We start from the raw sequence: 17,670 nt of genomic DNA, 5'->3' as shown, positions 1-17,670 counted from the left end.
TTAGGATAAAGAGGTTTTAGCCTTAATACACAGCTATAGTGTCCAATACGGCAGCCAGAAGTCACAATGTTGTTGTTGCTGTTGTTCAGTCACTGGGCTGTGAATGACTCTGTGACCCCATGGATTACAGAATGTCAGGCTTCCCTGACTTTCACTATTTTCCAGAGTTTGCTCAAATTCATGACCATTGGTGATACTATCTAACCATCTGCTGCCTACTTCTCCTTTTGCCTCCAATCTTTCCCTGCATCAAGGTCTTGTCCAATGAGTCGGCTCTTCATATCAGGTGGCCAAGGTACTGGAGCTTCAGCTTCAACATCAGTCCTTCCAGTGAATATTCAGGGTTGATTTCCTTTAGGATTGAATGGTTTGTCCCAGGAGTCTTCTCCAGCACCACAATTGGAAAGCATCAATTCTTTGGTGTTAGCCTTCTTTATACTCCAATTCTCATATCTGTACATGACTACTGGAAAAACCAGTAGTTGCTTTGATTATCAGACCTTTGTTGGCAAAGTGATGTCTCTGCTTTTTAATATACTGACTAGGTTTGTCATAGCCTTTCTTCCAAGGAGCAAGTATCCTTTAATTTCATGGCTGCAGTCACTGTCTGCAGTGATTTTGGAGCCCAAGAAAATAAAATTTGCCACTGTTTTCACTTTTTCCCCATCTACTTGCCATGAAGCGATGGGAACGGATATGCCATGATCTTAGTTTTTTGAATGTTGAGTTTTAAGTCAGCTTTTAAACACTCCTCTTTTACCCTCATCAAGAGACTCTTTAATTCCTCTCTGCTTTCTGCCATTAGAGTGATGTCATCTGCATATCTGAGGTTATTGATATTTCTCCCAGCAATCTTGATCCCAGCCTGTAATTCATGCAGACTGGCTTTTCTCAGGGTGTACTCTGCATACAAGTTAAATAAGCAGGGTGACAATATACAGCCTTGACATACTCTTTTCCCAGTTTTGAACCAGTCTGTTGTTTCACGTCCAGTTCTAACTGCTGCTTCTTGACCTGCATACAGGTTTCTCAGGAGACAAGTAAGGTGGTCTGGTATTCCCATCCCTTGAAGAATTTTCCACAGTTTGTTGTGATTCATGCAAAAGCTTTAGCATATGAATGAAGCAGATGTTTTTCTGGAATTCCCTTGCTTTTTCTATGTTCCAATTGATGTTGGCAATTTGATCTCTGGTTCCTCTGCCTTTTCTAAATCCAGCTAGTATATCTGGAAACTCTTGGTTAACATACTGCTGAAGCCTAGCTTATAGGATTTTGAGCATAACCTTGCTAGCATGTGAAATAAGTGCAACTGTACAGCAGTTTGCACATTCTTTGGTATTGCCCTTCTTTGGGATTGGAATGAAAACTGACCTTTTCCAGTCCTGAGTTTTCCATATTTGCTGGTATTCTGCGTGCAACACTTTCACAGCATCATCTTTTAGGATTTTAAATAGCTCAACTGGAATTCTATCACCTCCACTAGCTTTGTTCATAGTGATGCTTGACTTCACATTTCAGGATGTCTGGCTCTAGCTGAGTGACCACACCATCATGGTTATCTGGGTCATTAAGAACTTTTTAGCTCTTTTTTTCTTGGCACCTTGGAGGCTGTCGGCTGCTTCAGAATGAAGCTGAACATCTCTTTCCCGGCCACTGGCTGCCAGAAGCTCACTGAAGTAGACGATGAACGAAAACTTCGTACCTTCTACGAGAAGCATATGGCCACAGAAGTTGCTGCTGACGCTCTGGGTGGAGAATGGAAGGGTTATGTGGTCCGAATCAGTGGCGGGAACGATAAGCAGGGTTTTCCCATGAAGCAGGGTGTCTTGACCCATGGCTGAGTTCGCCTGCTACTGAGTAAGGGGCATTCCGGTTACAGACCAAGGAGGACTGGAGAGAGAAAGTGCAAATCTGTACGGGGTTGCATTGTGGATGCCAGTCTGAGTGTTCTCAATTTGGTCATCGTGAAAAAAGGGGAGAAGGATATTCCTGGATTCACTGATACTACAGTGCCTTGTCGCCTGGGTCCCAAAAGAGCTAGCAGAATCCGCAAACTTCTCAATCTCTCTAAAGAAGATTACGTCTGCCAATATGTTGTGCAAAAGCCCCTAAACAAAGACGGTAAGAAACCTAGGACTAAAGCACCCAAGATTCAGTGTCTCGTGACTCCAGGAGTTCTGCAGCACAAACGCCCACGTATTGCTCTGAAGAAACAGATACTAAGAAAAATAAAGAAGAGGCTGCAGAATATGCTAAACTTTTGGCCAAGAGAATGAAGGAGGCCAAAGAAAAACAGCAGGAACAGATTGCCAAGAGATGGAGGCTGTCCTCTCTGAGAGCTTCTACTTCTGAGTCCAGTCAAAAATGAGATGTTCTAAGAGTAACAAATAAATAAGATCAGACATCAAAAAAAAAAAAAAAAAGAACTTTTTAGTATAGTTCTTCTGTGTATTCTTGCCACCTCTTCTTAATATATTTGCTTCTGTTAGGTCCTTGTCATTTCTGTCCTTTATTGTGCCCATCTTTGCATGAAATGTTCCCTTGATATCTCCAATTTTCTTAAATAGATCTCTAGTCCTTCTCATTCTATTGCTTTCCTCTAGAATGAGGAAAAGCATTGTTCTTTGCATTTTTAACTTAAGAAGGTTTCTCATCTCTCCTTGCTATTCTCTGGAACTCTGCTTTCAGTTGGGTATGTTTTTCCCTTTCTCCTTTGCCTTTCACTTCTTTTTTCAGCTATTTGTAAGGCCTCCTCAGACAGCCACTTTGCCTTCTTGCATTTCTTCTTCTTATGGATGGTTTTGGTCACCCCCTCCTGTACAATGCTATGAACCTCTGTTCATAGTTCTTTAGGTACTCTGTGTATCAGATATAATCCCTTGAATCTATTTGTCACCTCCACTGTATAATCATAAGGGATTTGATTTAGGTCATACCTGAAAGGCCTAGTGGTTTTCCATACTATCTTCAATTTAAGTCTGAATTTCGCAACAAGGAGCTCATGAACTGAGCCACAGCCAGCTCCAGGTCTTGTTTTGGCTGACTGTATAGAGCTTCTCCATCTTCGGCTACAAATATAATCAATCTGATTTTGATATTGACCCGTTGGTATTGGCCATGTGTAGAGCTGTATCTTGTGTTTTTGGAAGAGGGTGTTTGCTATGACCAGTGTGTTCTCTTGGCAAAATTCTGTTAGTCTTTGCCCTGCTTCATTTTGTACTCCAAGGTCAAAGTTGCCTATTACTCCAGGTATCTCTTGACTTCTTACTTTTGCACCTCAGCCCCCTATGATGAAAGGACATCTTTTTTTTGTTGTTTTTGGTGTTACTTCTAGAAGGTCTTGTCAGTCTTCACAGAACTGTTCAACTTCAGCTTCTTCAGTATTAGTGGTTGGGTCATAGACTTGGATTACTTTGATGTTGAATAGTTTGCCTTGGAAATGAGCCATGATCATTCTGTTGTTTTTGAGACTGCACCCAAGTACTGCATTTGGGACTCTTTTGTTGACTGTGAGGGCTACTCCATTTCTTCTAAAGGATTCTTGCCCACAGTAGTAGATATAATGGTCATCTGAATTAAATTCAGGGTTTGAATCTGGTTCTTCTGCATCGCAGGCAGATTCTTTTACCATCTGAGCCACCAGGGAAGCCCAGACAACAAAAGGCAAACTACCAGTCACATGTGCCTATTTAAATTTAAATTAATTTAAACTCATCTTAAATTCAGTTTGGTTCAGTTCAGTCACTCAGTTGTGTCCGACTCTTGGTCTTAAATTAATTAACCATTAAAATTTTAGTTTCTCTATTGCACTAGTCACATTCCCAGTGCTCAACAGCTACTGTAATTAGTGGCTACTCTACTGGACAATGCAGATACAGAACATTTCCATCACGACAGAAAGTTCTATTGGAATTTTAGTATCTAACACAGAATAATTTAGTGCAGGGAATTCAGTACATAGCTAATAGAAGAGCTGAGATACCTAACAGGATGTTGTGCAGGAATCCAGAGATTAGCAACAGCAGAAAGCCACTACCATCCCTAAGACAGAACAGAATGCACAGCCCAAAACCCAATGTCACCTGGCACAAGCTGGGACCATAGCAGATATCTTAGGTGGGAGCAGGAGACAGGAAGAGAAGCAGCCTCTGCTGGATGAAGACCCTGATGGAAAAAGAGGGGACTTCTTTTTCCCTTCTCCCTTCCTTCTGCTCTCCATTTCCTGCCAGTACCTGCATGACTGAACACAGAGGTGTGAAAGGCACCTAGGAAATGCAGACCATAGTGGTCAAACCCTAATGAAAAAGGAAAGAACAGGGAAGGAAAGAAACAAATCTGAGGTCAAACAGCCTGAAGCCTGCCACAGATACAAATAGATAATTTAGAGGGGGGGATCCCACAAATGGCCAACATTTGAAAAATGTCCAGCCTCACCAGTAATAAAATGTAAATGACAACACTCTTAAAACAAGAGTGATATTAAATTAGTAATAATAAATACTAATTCAAATATACAGTGCTGATAAGGGTGTGGTAAAAACAGACACATTCATATATCCTAGGGGAGGAAAAGAATTTTCAAATATTTTCAAAGAAGCTGAAATAATTTTGAAATTAGCATCAATAAATTTTTTAACATTTTCCATACTTTTATATACTGTTAGACCAACTGAGTACATTTCCAAGGATAGATCCAAAGTCTAGAAAATCTTAAGTCCAGAAAATAATTTTAGAAATAAAGATGTTCATTGCAGCTGTATAGTATTGGGAAAAAATGGACAACTTCAATGTCCATCAGTAGGTCAAGAATTAAGCAAAGTAAGGTACATTCATCCATTGATTAAAAAATAGTCCTGTTTGTTTGCCAGCCACAATGAAAGGTACTGGAAATAAAAAAAGATTAGGAAGTAATAGGAGACGAATTCATATCTATTTAAATAATGTTTATGAAGGATTTAAATAAACTAAGGACATGTTTGTGATATGCCCAGTGAATAAAAGATGAACCTGAAATTGATTACACTTACATCAAACAACATATGCCAACAGGTTATTAGTAACAGCAGTTGCCTGTAAGTGGTAAATTCATGAGTTTATTTTCTCCCTTCTTTATACGTTTCTAAACTTTCAAAGTTTTCTAAATAAAGAAACAAATTTTACAGAGCTATAAAAGACTCCTTCAGAGCTATTAATGTAAATGTTTAGGAACTGTAAACCTGCCGCAATCATGCTAGTTTACCTGTTACAATAATAAACTGCATTATTTGAATCCAATTCTATCGCCTGTGTGTAACAATCCACTGCAGCAGCATAATTTTCTTCTTTCATGTGATTATTGCCTAAAACAAAGTAATCAACAGGCACAGTAAGTGCAAGATACAGGAAAAAATGTAAAGCCTGGAAGATAAATTTTAATCATAAAAAATTACAGTAATACAAAGGACAATAACATGATTTTTCAGTCACACTGGAGATAAATTTTATATAGTACTGTAGAGCTGATTCGGAGAAGGCAATGGCAACCCACTCCAGTACTCTTGCCTGGAAAATCCCATGGACGGAAGAGCCTGGTGGGCTGCAGTCCATGGGGTCGGACACGACTGAGCAACTTCACTTTCACTTTTCACTTTCATGCACTGGAGAAGGAAATGGCAGCCCACTCCACTGTTCTTGCCTGGAGAATCCCAGGGACAGCGGAGCCTAGTGGGCTGCCGTCTATGGGGTCACACAGAGTAGGACACGACTGAAGGGACTTAGCAGTAGCAGCAGAGCTGATACTCCTTAGCCTTCAATGTGTTTGAATGATTTTGAAGTGCAGAGTCTTTCAAAAATATTAATATTTGAGTATCTTATAAAACCAGACTTCAGTAAGTGAGTAAATGCTACAGTAATGATTATCTCTTGGCAAAATCTAATCTCTTCTCACTTTCCTTATCTTCATCTCCCTCTTCCCTTTTAGAGCTGCCCAACCCTCTTCCAGGTGGACCACCCTCTACAATCACTATCTCAGTCTGGACCTGGTTCTCCATTCCTTCCCTGTCAAAACATATACCTGCTAGTGAGCAAGCCCTCCGAACATGCTGTGGGGGTAAGCTAGAAAAACTAACTGTGTCAATATGTTATTGGCAGATAATATTTTTTTTATGTATCGTTTCCAGAGATAGATTCTTTTTTAAAGAGGATTACGGGAGATTAATTTCTAGAAAGACAGCATTTCAGATACCACAGCTAGCCCACAGGATACTGATCTTCAGGAAAGGCATCTGCAGATACATCTGGCAACAATTTAGCTATGTTAACAACTGCTCAGCAAAATAAGGGATTTCCTGTGGCTATCTTCTGTATTCCATTAAACAGAAAAAAGCGGTATGCTCACTTATAATAACCAATGCTCAAAAATGGAAATTTTTAAAACACTGGGATTAGAAGGAACGATTTATATAACAAAAGCCTCTATTATTCCTTCCAGTTATCTCTAAACTAGAAGCTCTCCTATTAGCCTTTTTTTTTTTTTTTAACAGATCATTACATACTTAATGGGAGAAGAATGTAAATTTGCAGAGAACAGGAAGATTAAAGGAAAGACATCTAAAATCATACAAAAGTTACTGCAAATTAAAAGTGGAAATGGATATAAAGAATGATTGCTAAATGGATATAAAGTGATTTCCACATGATTTCTCTTTGAGATGAGAAAAATGTTCTTTAGTGGTGGTGATGGCTACGCAACTCTGTTAATCTAGAAACCGATGAATCATACATGTCACAGCGTAGCATGTGGTATGTTAATTACAGCTCATTACAGCTTTTGTTAATCTACTAGAAACCGATGAATCATACATGTCACAGTGCAGCATGTGGTATGTTATTACAGCTCATTACAGCTTTTCTTTAAAAGTCAAAAAATTAATTTAAATCCCACCTTCCATAAGAAATGAGTATAAAGCCTCTAAGGAAGAGAAAAGGATTACATAGTTTTTATGATTGAGTAAGAAATTAATAATATCAGTACTTTACTCAGTACTTAAATAGATTAGCTTGTTCTGTGTAAAAGATTTAAATTTTCTGGGTTTTGTGGATTTTCTTTTCGTTGGATCTTTGTGTCTTGGCATGACCTATCTTGGGTTGTATTAAAACCTATAGTATGTCTTTTCCCATAAGCCACATCAAGTGTATAGATACTAAAATCTATCTATCTACCTATATAGACAGATAGTGATATTAACGATAAAAAGATTCAAGTCAAAAAATATTCAATACACAAAAACTCGGGACACAGATATTTGTGAAGATACCTGTAACTAGGCACTGCACAGCACACTTAGACACAGTACTCTCCTGTCTCCTTTATTCCTCAAGACAGCCCTTTGAGATACGTCTTTACTTCTGTTAACAAGGCAGGGAATGACAGCAATGAACACTTACTGGTTTTGTCTGATCTTATTGCAGCTTTTCAGAAGCAAAGCACACAAAAATATTTGAAAGCAACCTTCTGGGAAGGTACTAGCTAGCTAGAAACCTTGATTAACACAGGTAAGTATAACATGCAGCCTGGAATAACTATGTTTGACCATCTACCACAGTCATCTGTTTTCACATGAATAGCAGAATCTGTATGACAGCTGCTTTAACTTTATGGGTAACGTGTCTTAGATGTGACATGTCCTAGGGAAAAGCAAAGGATAGGAGCTTTTGGTTAGAGGTGAAAGCAGTTAAGTAATTCAGTCTCCCCATGCTGCCATAGTAAATAAGCCTCACTCTGCCACTCCTTCCAACCCTCAACTTACTAACATTCATTATATCAAAACAAACTCAAGGAAATGCAGACTCCCAGTGTTCTGCCACGCAGATGGAGTAAATGTGAGGGACAAAAAATAAAACTTCAGTTTGCCATTTAGTACTAGAGCTAAAGCAAGAGAGCTGCAAAAGCAAAATGTTTAGCGAAGCATATAATATTATACATCACTGAGGATTTCACACACTACAAAAGTCTAAGTGGAAGGAAAAAAAATTAGATTAAATTGCTTCAATTAGAATAATATATGAAAATGCATTTGTATCTAGATAGTTTAAATTCAGTCATTGGGGAACACTGTAATTCAAACAGCAATGAGGATCTATTACTTTATTCTACGGGTAATTTATGAAAGTCCTAATTCTAAAATTTTAAGTCACTGTAGTAATAAGATTTCTTAGAGAAAATAAAAAATTGAAAACTGAACACAGCACTTTCTAATGTAATCCAAAGAAGATAATCACACAATAGTGAAATTAAATATAGACAAAGATACAAAGACAGTGTTACTTAGGATTAAAAAATTATCTGTCTAGGTAAGTAAATCATGGTCACACAGTATCATGGAACACTTATGCAGCCATTAAAAACACTGCTACTGCTACTGCTAAGTCACTTCAGTCTTGTCCGACTCTGTGTGACCCCATAGACGGCAGCCCACTAGGCTCCCCCGTCCCTGGGATTCTCCAGGCAAGAACACTGCAGTGGGTTGCCATTTCCTTCTCCGATGCATGAAAGTGAAAAGTGAAAGTGAAGTCGCTCAAGTCGTGTCTGACCCTCAGCGACCCCATGGACTGCAGCCTACCAGGCTCCTCCATCCATGGGATTTTCCAGGCAGGAGTACTGGAGTGGGGTGCCATTGCCTTCTCTGATTAAAAACACTGATATAGTGTAATTTATAGACCTAATAGAGAGAACCATGCTTGAAAAATGGGAAAAGCATATTCTTTTTCATATCTACTTCTTAGACACCAACTGATTTTTTAAACAAAAACTCAACTGTCCTATTCAGAGTATGAACTAAAAAAAAAAAAAAAAAAAAAGGCCAGAAAATAAAAACATTTTTGTACAGCTTCTGAACATCACAAATTCCCTAATAACTCTCTGCCCATTGGACAGGGTCTTTTCCGACTCTCATTCACTGGTGAAGATCAGGACTCTGCCCTATAGCTCCTTACTAGAAATCTTATAGGCCTGACCAGGCTTGCCTCTATAGCTTAACATAACTGACCATGATGGAAAAATTGAACCCAGAGTCTCAATGCTGACTTATTTATAAAAATCAAGTATGCTTCAATAGCTTCCCTCGTGGCTCAGATGGTTAAGAATCTGCCTGCAATGTGGGAGACACTGGTTCAATCCCTGGGTCAGGAAGATCCTCTGGAGAAGGAAGTGGCTACCCACTCCAGTATTCTTGCCTGGAGAATTCCATGGACAAAGGAGCCTGGCAGGCTACAATCCATGGGGTCACAAAGAGTCAGATATGACTGAGGAACTAACACTTTCATGTTCAAGCTTTCTACAGCCACTATTAGAAAATTTAATAACACAGTAATCAAACATGCTAGCTAATAAACTCTTAAGTGCCATATACATACATTAACACATGTCAAAGAACTCAAAAACACTAAATACAGGAAAGTTATAAACAATACTGAAAACCATTTTCATGTCTTTTATTTAGCATAAAGAATTTGGGATCCTGGAGTGCACATAGCAAACACAGGTATAAGAATCACCCCTTAAGTGATTTGTTTTGCAAGTTTTCCTCACAACAGATCTGCTTCTCTTGAAACAAGCCATACTTGTATCGTTCACAAGCTATCTGTATTTCCAGGCTTCTTCCCTATCACATTCACTTCTGTTTCACAAATGCCACAAGGACGTATGACAATCCGGTCTTGGCAGTATAAACCAGAATCTGACCAGTTCATAGTCACCTTCCCTAGCACTGCAGAAACTTTTACTAAATAAGTAATTTTTCTATGAAACATTTACCTTCATCTTTTAATTGATCAGCTTTTCCCATATCTTCAGGCACTGAGTTTGAGAGAGGCAGAATGTCATTCTGAAATTAAATAAAATACAATGTACTTCATTCATAGAGTCATCCCAGAGAACTATAAGTTACAGTAATAATGACTTAACCATTATTTAGTACATCAACTATAATTTCATGTCATGAAATCTACCATCTAAATAACAGTGTTAACAAGAAATAGGGGAAAACTCCCCTCACATACGTTTATTAGAAAAATGAATATGTGGAATTTTTCCAGAAAAAAGTGAACAAATATGAATTAATTTTTTTTACTTGCTTTCACTATATCTAGAAATCCTACTTCATGAACAAAGAATGGAATTGATATACAAAGAATAGTAATAAAAATATGTTCAAGGGATTGTTTAGTGAAAATTCAGAAATACAGTGCTAATATTCTAAGAGAAACCTACTAAATCAAATTCACAGGTACCAATAAAACATTTACAATATGATCCTGTTATTTAAATATATACACAAATATTCATACACATGCTGGCTGAAAATCAAACAACAGTAAGGAACACACAAAAAGTTAACAGTAGGAATATTTGGAAGTAAGATTTTCAGTCTCTTCATTATATCATTCCATACTGTTTAAACTTTTTAAAACAATGGTCATAAAATCCTCATAAGATAAAAAACAGTATAAGATTCCTGCTTTTAGCACCTACTATCATCCTCAAACCTCTTTTGCAATAATAAAGTTCAAACCAAAGTGCTTATGAAAACTAAATAAAAATTCAGAAATGTCTTGAGTGGTAATGGAAACACAATGTATTTTTCCATTTTTGAAAGATTCCTTTTAAATTGTGTTGTTTTTAAACTTGACTCTGAAGTTAATAAATGTTTATAATTTTCAAAAAGGCATAATTTGGAGTCAATATACCTATGATTCATATTTAAAATACATTCACCATTACCTTTGTTTTGACTAAAATGGCAATAAACTTGATAGCTCTAACACTGGAAATACACTTTGTTAATTATACACAGATCTTCACAGGTACAAAATCACTATAAGGTATATAAGTTGTTCTTATTTTTTTTAGTCTTTATCAATCAGTTTTTCTAAGCAAAGTTTTAACATAAAAAAGTACAGAATCAACTAGGAACATTAATAAGTAGAGATCACTACTTAAACTGGACTGTTTCAGCTTCAGGATGTAAGTGTAGTTCAAAGATGCATTGTTGCCCTGCAGTACTTGCTTTTCGAGTTCCTTCCATTTCAGATCTCCTGACAAGCCTAGGCAGTTCATGTGTGAAAAAGTGACTCTGGGGGGTCAAAAAATGGCATATTGAAAAATGGGTTATAGTCCATTCTGTCTTCTAAATCCTTCTGAATGATATTAATGAAATTGCCACAGTTTCACAACTTTGAAAATTAATTCTCATATTCATGAAAATATTTGAGCAGTCCACAATGTGAGGACAAGTATTATCTACTTTATACAGAAGGAAAGAATCCATTTAGTATATAAACTTAATTGGGGAGGAAAGCAGTATCCTAAAAATAAACTGTCCAACATTACAACCAAATTCAATTGGAAGGGCAGTGATGTCTCTAATTGTAAGTCTTGCTGCTGCTTCAAACAAGTTTTAGACTTTCTCTGCCACACCCTGTAACAGACACCTACACAAGGAAGTCACACCTGTTCATAGGACTGTGAAAGGACTGATACCACAGATAACCCCATGTAGATATACTATGGAGCTGGTTTTAAGAAACTATATATTTAAAATAGTAAGCAACAAACTTTTACAAGTAAATCCAATCAGAAATAGAAAAAAAAAAAAAAAAAGAGCTCCATTCAAACAGAGTGTAAAAATCAATCTGAGTTTCCTGGGAAGAAAAATAGTTTTGATCTCTTCAGTGCTAGTCAGTGATGACAGGAGCAAAAAGAGTGAGCAAATCCAAGCCCTGTCTCAAGCACAGGCTCTTCTGCACATTGGAGGTAAGGTCAGCCCTGCCGCTGCCATGCCCAGCCTCTGAAATAGGGCTCCCAGAAGAGGCTGTGAGCCCAGACAGTGAAAGAACCACAGAAACCAAAGAGAAGAACAGTACCACGGAGACATGCCACTAGCTCCTTACATCTTCTCAGATGATTGGAATTCATCTATTTGATGAATTAATGTGTAACTGTATTATCCTTTTTCCAAGTATAAAAGGAGGGAGCAGATTACTGACAAATCACCATTTTCAATGCACCTCTAAGGACCTCTTCCCAGTGAATTCTAGAAACAGTGTGTGTGGTATTCTCAGCAATATCCCTGCCAGGCTGAAGATACCCTGCATGTTTCAGCTCCTCTCCTGAGTTCCTCAATCTGTACTGAAGCTTGAATACACAGTGAGAATACTAAAAGAGATTCACGTGGCACCAAAATGTAATGAAAAATCACATGGGAGGTCTGCTGGGGCCCTAAACCCAGCAACCTTAAGATTTTTCAATCTTTTCACCCATATTTCCTGAAAAGGTCAGAAACCAGAGAGCATGTAAACAATCCCAGGGAGCAGGGATTAGCATCCTTGGATTTCAGTCTTGGCTTTGCACACTGACCACAGAAACTTTCCCTGTTTAAAGAGCCCCATTAATGGCCAAATTTGATAAAAATCTGTCTCAAAATGATGATGCCTTTTTTATACAGTTTCTTCCTAAACATTAAGATTTTTATTTTTAATTTGTATTTCACATTTTAGGGGAACATTAATTCAGATGTCAGAAATTTAAAAACACCCAAATACTATAAAAGACTTAAGAAGTCAACTAAGATATATCATTAAATATAAAAGAAGGTGAGAGGATGAGTAGAGTTACTAATATGAAAATCTAATGCACATTAAAAGTTACATTTTTAGGTCTCAAATCATATCCATGTGGACCAACTATCTTATTTATACCCAGGAAGAAGTTAGTTACCTAAGCCTGGCCCCTCAAATATTGACAATCCAACATAATACTGTAGTCACACTTAGATAATCCCATACTAATGAGAAAAGGATGTGAGCTTACCTTACAGAAGGAATTTGTGAACATTTCTGTCAAAGGCTGTGAAACTGCTAGATGTGTGTCTTCTGCACTGATTTTAAAAACTGTCTCCAAGCACTGAATTGCAACTTGAAATAAATTTTAATAGTGAAAAAAAATTAGCAATCTAAAAAAAGAAACTTTTTTTTTTTCTGGTAGAAATCTGCACTCTGCAATCTGTGGTAATTCAGCATTTTGATCACAGAACATAAGGAAAACTAAACGGTTCAGCTGCATAGAGATTTCTGTTTATAGACCAGCTACTGAGGGAAGACAACTTGGCTTCTTTTTCTTCACTTTAAGAAAAATGTTACCTAGAATATAATTTCTCAATATGTGTATTACATCATATTCTTTTTAAAGCAAGTCATTAACAACATATTCCCCATTACCAATATCTTGAATAAAACTTTAAAAAACTATTTTTTTAATGTGAAAAATAGAATTCTCAATCTGATTAAAAATAGTAAGAGACATAGCCTCTGGCATGTAGGAACCACTAAGTATTATCCTGATGTACTTACTTAGTTGAAGATAGTTTGGCTTTTAAAAACTCATTCAGGTATGCAAATTTACCAAGCACCTGCTATGTGCAAGGTGCTCTTATAAGGTGGCAGAGACATAACAGTTAGCACAAAAATCACAATCCACATGAAGCTTACCCTTAATAGAAGGAGGCAGATAAACACAACTGTTTGTTTTTGAACCACTCTACTGAAGCATGATTGACATATAAGAAAGTGCACATTTTAATGAGCTTGTCCCCTTTACTGGTGTGTTTGTGTGTGTTAAGAACACTTAACATAAGATCTACCCTCTTATCAAATTTTTAAAATTTATTTCTAATTAGAAGATAATTGGTTTACAATATTGTGTTGGTTTTCGCCATACAACAGCATGAATCAGCCAAAAGCATTCACATATCCCCTCCCTCTGGAACCTCCCTCCCACCCCCGACCCCATCCCACCCCCGTATGTTGTCACAGAGCACCAGGTTGAGCTCCCTGTGTTATATAGCAACTTTCCACTAGCTGTCTATTTTACATATGGAAATATACATGTTTCAATGTTACTCTCTCAATTTGTCCCACCCTCTCCTTCCTCTGCTGTGTCCACAAGTCTGTTCATGTGTGTGTCTCTATTCCTACCCTGCAAATAGATTCATCAGTACCATTTTTCTAGGCTCCATATATATGCAACATTTGTTTTCCTCTTTCCAACTTACTGCACTCTGTACAACAGGGTTCATCCACCTCACTAGAACTGACTCAAAGTTGTTCCTTTTTATGGCTGACTCTCTTACCAAATTTTAAGTACAATCCAGTTAGCTATAGGCCCTCTGCTGAATAGATCTCCAGAACGTATTTATTTAGTATAGCTGAAACGCTGTACCCTTTGACCATTACTTCCCCATTTTCTCTTACCCCAGCACTGGCAACCACCACCGTGCTCTCTGTTTTTACGCATTTGACTGTTTTAGATTCCACATTAAAGTAAGCACAGTTGTTTTAATAAGTAAATTTGCTGCCAAAATGTTTAGTGTTCAACACTAACACATATTTAGAGAGACATATGGTTTAGTAAAAAAAAAAAAAGCCACCACAGCCTTGGAACTCAGGACTCTCATTATCATTATTAATCCAGAAAACAAAAATCTAATAACCTGGGTACAACAATTTATCTCACTTTTACCTCAAGATTCTCATTTATGAAACAGGGATTATTACATATGGTCCTCCTTTCAGGAATAAATCAAAAATCTAGAGAGATTCTATATACAAGTTTGCTCCACTCTTACATCAAACAGTAAGAGTCTGATACTGATGATGATAAGGACAAGCAAAGAATTCTATTCAATGATACCACATCCCATCTATAAAGCACCTTATACTAAAGCTTCCATATGCCAAACACCTGCCATCACCAATTCTAATTCTTTTGACACATCTATTAGATGAAGGGGGAAAGAACTCCACCTATTAGAAATTAAGATACAGACTAACTAGGATGCCCAGGATCACTGGATTTCATTCATCAGTTCAATTCAGCAAATATTTATTGAGCACCTATCATGTCTCAGGCCCTTTTTATATAACAGTGAACAGAAAAAACTCCTGACCTCTCGGGGCTGTCATTCTACTGGGAGATGGAGAAAAAGACTGTAAACAAAAAATGATAAAAAGTAGAGCAGGGCAAAAAGGATGGGAATGCAGAAGGCAATAACAGTGAACAGAAAAAACTCCTGACCTCTCGGGGCTGTCATTCTACTGGGAGATGGAGAAAAAGACTGTAAACAAAAAATGAGCAGGGCAAAAAGGATGGGAATGCAGAAGGCAGAGGAGGGAAGCGGGCTCCAGGTTTAATGGAGTACGCAGCGAAGGCCTCATTCAGAAAAGAGGACCTGGAGATGGGATATTACCGTTATCTAGGGGAAGAACATGCTAGGCAGAGAAAACAGATGTAACAAAAGTCTTCATTTATTTATTTGATATGGACCATTTTAAAGTCTTTGTTGAATTAGTTACAACGTTGCTTCCATTTTATGTTTTGGTTTTTTGGCCCCAAGGTATGTGGGAATCCCAGCTTCCAAATCCCGGATCAACCTGCACCCCCTGCAGTGGAAGGTAAAGTCTTAACCACTTGACCGCCAGAGAAGTCCCTGCAAAAGCCTTTAGGAAAGAGGATTTGGTGCATTCAGAGTGAGAAAGCTAATTTGACTAAAGCCAAGTGAGAAAGAGAAGGAGTCTATGAACTGACATAGATCTGACATGGTCTGTTTTAAAGGATCACTGGTGGCTGCATTAAGAAGAGTCAATGAAGCAGCAAATACAGAAGCAGAGGGACTAGTTAGAGGCCATCACTGTAAATAAGTACTTAGTTCTATCCATTGGTAATATTGGCGGAGGTGGGAAAATGTCAAGATATATTTGGAAGGGACAGCCAACAGGATTTATTGAATAATTAGATGCAGTGTCTAAGAGAGAAGAGTTCACAATGATAAGAAAACTTTTAGCCTAAGCAACTGAAAAGATGGAATTAGGGAACTGAGTTAGGGAAGTTGTGAAATAAAACAGATTTTGGGTGGGAGGAGTTCAGTTTTGGAAATATTCAACTTGAGATGCCTGTTAGACATACAAATGAAGATAGCTAGTAGGCAGCTGGATGTAGAAGCCTGGAGTTCAGAAGAAAGGTGTGGGCTGAGGGTATACATTTGACAGATATCAACATATTAAAAAAGGATAGTTAAAGCCAAGAGGCTGAACTATAACACCAGCAAAGTGAGTGCAGATAATGAAGAGAAGAAGATCAAGCACTGGGCCCTGGATATATCCAGGGATCAAACCCAGGTCTCCCGCATTGCAGCCAGATTCTTTACCAGCTGAGCCACCAGGGAAGATGAAGAATACTGGAATGGGTAGCCTATTCCTTCTCCAGGGGATCTTCCCAACCCAGGATCAAACCAGGGTCTCCTGCATTGCAGGCAGATTCTTTACCAGCTGAGCTACCAGTATATTCCATATACTGGTATACTAGTGTATTCCAGGTCAGGGGAAAGAAGAGGAATCAGCAAAGGAGACAGAAAAAGAGCATACAATGAGATCAGAAGAAAACCAAGAAGAGTATGAGGTATCCTGGAAGCCAAGTGAATAAAGCATAAGGAAGGAGAGGGAATGAGGGAGCCATCATAAATTTTATCAGAGACTGCTACCAAGTGAAATGAAGACTGAAAACTGACCATCTGAACTACATACCACAGAAATCACTGACGACCTTGATGAGAACCGTATGAGTGGAGAGATGGAGGCAAAGGCCTATCTGAGGTGAGTTTAAGAAAGAAGAGGAGAGGAATTGCAGAAAGCAAGTATAGACAATTCTTTCAAAAATTTTTCTAGCAAAAGGAAGACAGTAGGCACTAGTTCAGTGGGGGAAGGGGTGGGTAGTAGTATGGCAAGAGTAATTAGTTACTGGTTTTGATTTTTTAAGAAGGGAGAAAGTTTATATTCTGATGGAAATGATGTAGAAGAGACTGAAAATTTGCTCATGTAAGTCAAGGAGTGTAAAATAACTACAGTGAGAGCCTGGACTGGGACAGATAGGATGAGATCAGGTCTGCGGGTAGAGGGGTTTCATTTAGAAAGGACAATGGATAGTTCATCTATGGTGTCCTGGGCTTCTGTGACAGAAGGTCTGGAGATGGGGACGCTCAAGATCAAGATGCCAGGAGATTTGATGTCTGGTGAGGACCTGCTTCCTGGTTCACAGATAGCACCTTCTTCCTTTGCCTTTACATGGTAGAAAGAGTGAGGGAACTCTCTGGCAGTATTAACCCCAGTCACGAGGACCCCACTTAATACCATCACACTGGGCATTAGGTCTCAACATTTGAATTTTGGGAAGACACAAATATTTAGTCCACAGTATATGGTAACAGGCAGACAGAGTATGTGTGTATCGATGCTCGTGGCAGGTAGATGGAGCAGAGGGAGTCTTATGGAATGTTCTTATTAATTCATTTTCTTGATGGAATAAGAAGTAAGGACATCAACAAAAAATGAGTACAAGGGAGAAGATTTGTGGTTTTGAGAAGGCATGAAAAAGTGTTAAAGTGGTCATCTAGGAGAGCACAAATGTGAATGCACTTGGAACAGAGGGCAGCATTAAAGGTTCACTTGAGGCTTGTGGTCATGAATTCAAAGTAGGACTAGTAGTAAGGTTGTGCATCATCCCATCTATACACAGTCACAGAGATGGGGCATGGAGTAGGTGGAGGGTTGGATTTAAACAAGGTAGGGTTCTGCAAGAAAGGG

The 17,670-nt window shown here is 38.2% G+C and overlaps 1 protein-coding gene and 1 pseudogene across 3 annotated transcripts in view; one reads left to right on the top strand and one right to left on the bottom strand.

Moving 5' to 3' along the window:
- SGTB (small glutamine rich tetratricopeptide repeat co-chaperone beta) overlaps positions 1–17,670 on the bottom strand; it is a 48,956-nt gene that overhangs the window by 26,691 nt on the left and 4,595 nt on the right. For 2 of the 3 annotated variants that reach the window (XM_025270469.3, XM_025270468.3), the window contains exons 3-5: positions 12,848–12,951; positions 9,794–9,863; positions 5,240–5,339 (exon numbers count right to left, since the gene is read on the bottom strand). In XM_025270469.3, the coding sequence (XP_025126254.1) occupies positions 5,240–5,339; positions 9,794–9,863; positions 12,848–12,951 (274 nt within the window). The remainder of the gene's footprint in view (positions 1–5,239; positions 5,340–9,793; positions 9,864–12,847; positions 12,952–17,670) is intronic. The other variant, XM_025270470.3, reaches the window with a different exon arrangement.
- Positions 1,625–2,438, top strand: LOC102415709 (annotated as a pseudogene).

This window comes from Bubalus bubalis, chromosome 19 (genome assembly GCF_019923935.1).
Source record: "Bubalus bubalis isolate 160015118507 breed Murrah chromosome 19, NDDB_SH_1, whole genome shotgun sequence".
NCBI classification, from domain to species: domain Eukaryota; kingdom Metazoa; phylum Chordata; class Mammalia; order Artiodactyla; family Bovidae; genus Bubalus; species Bubalus bubalis.
This window is presented reverse-complemented; position numbering and strand designations above follow the sequence as displayed.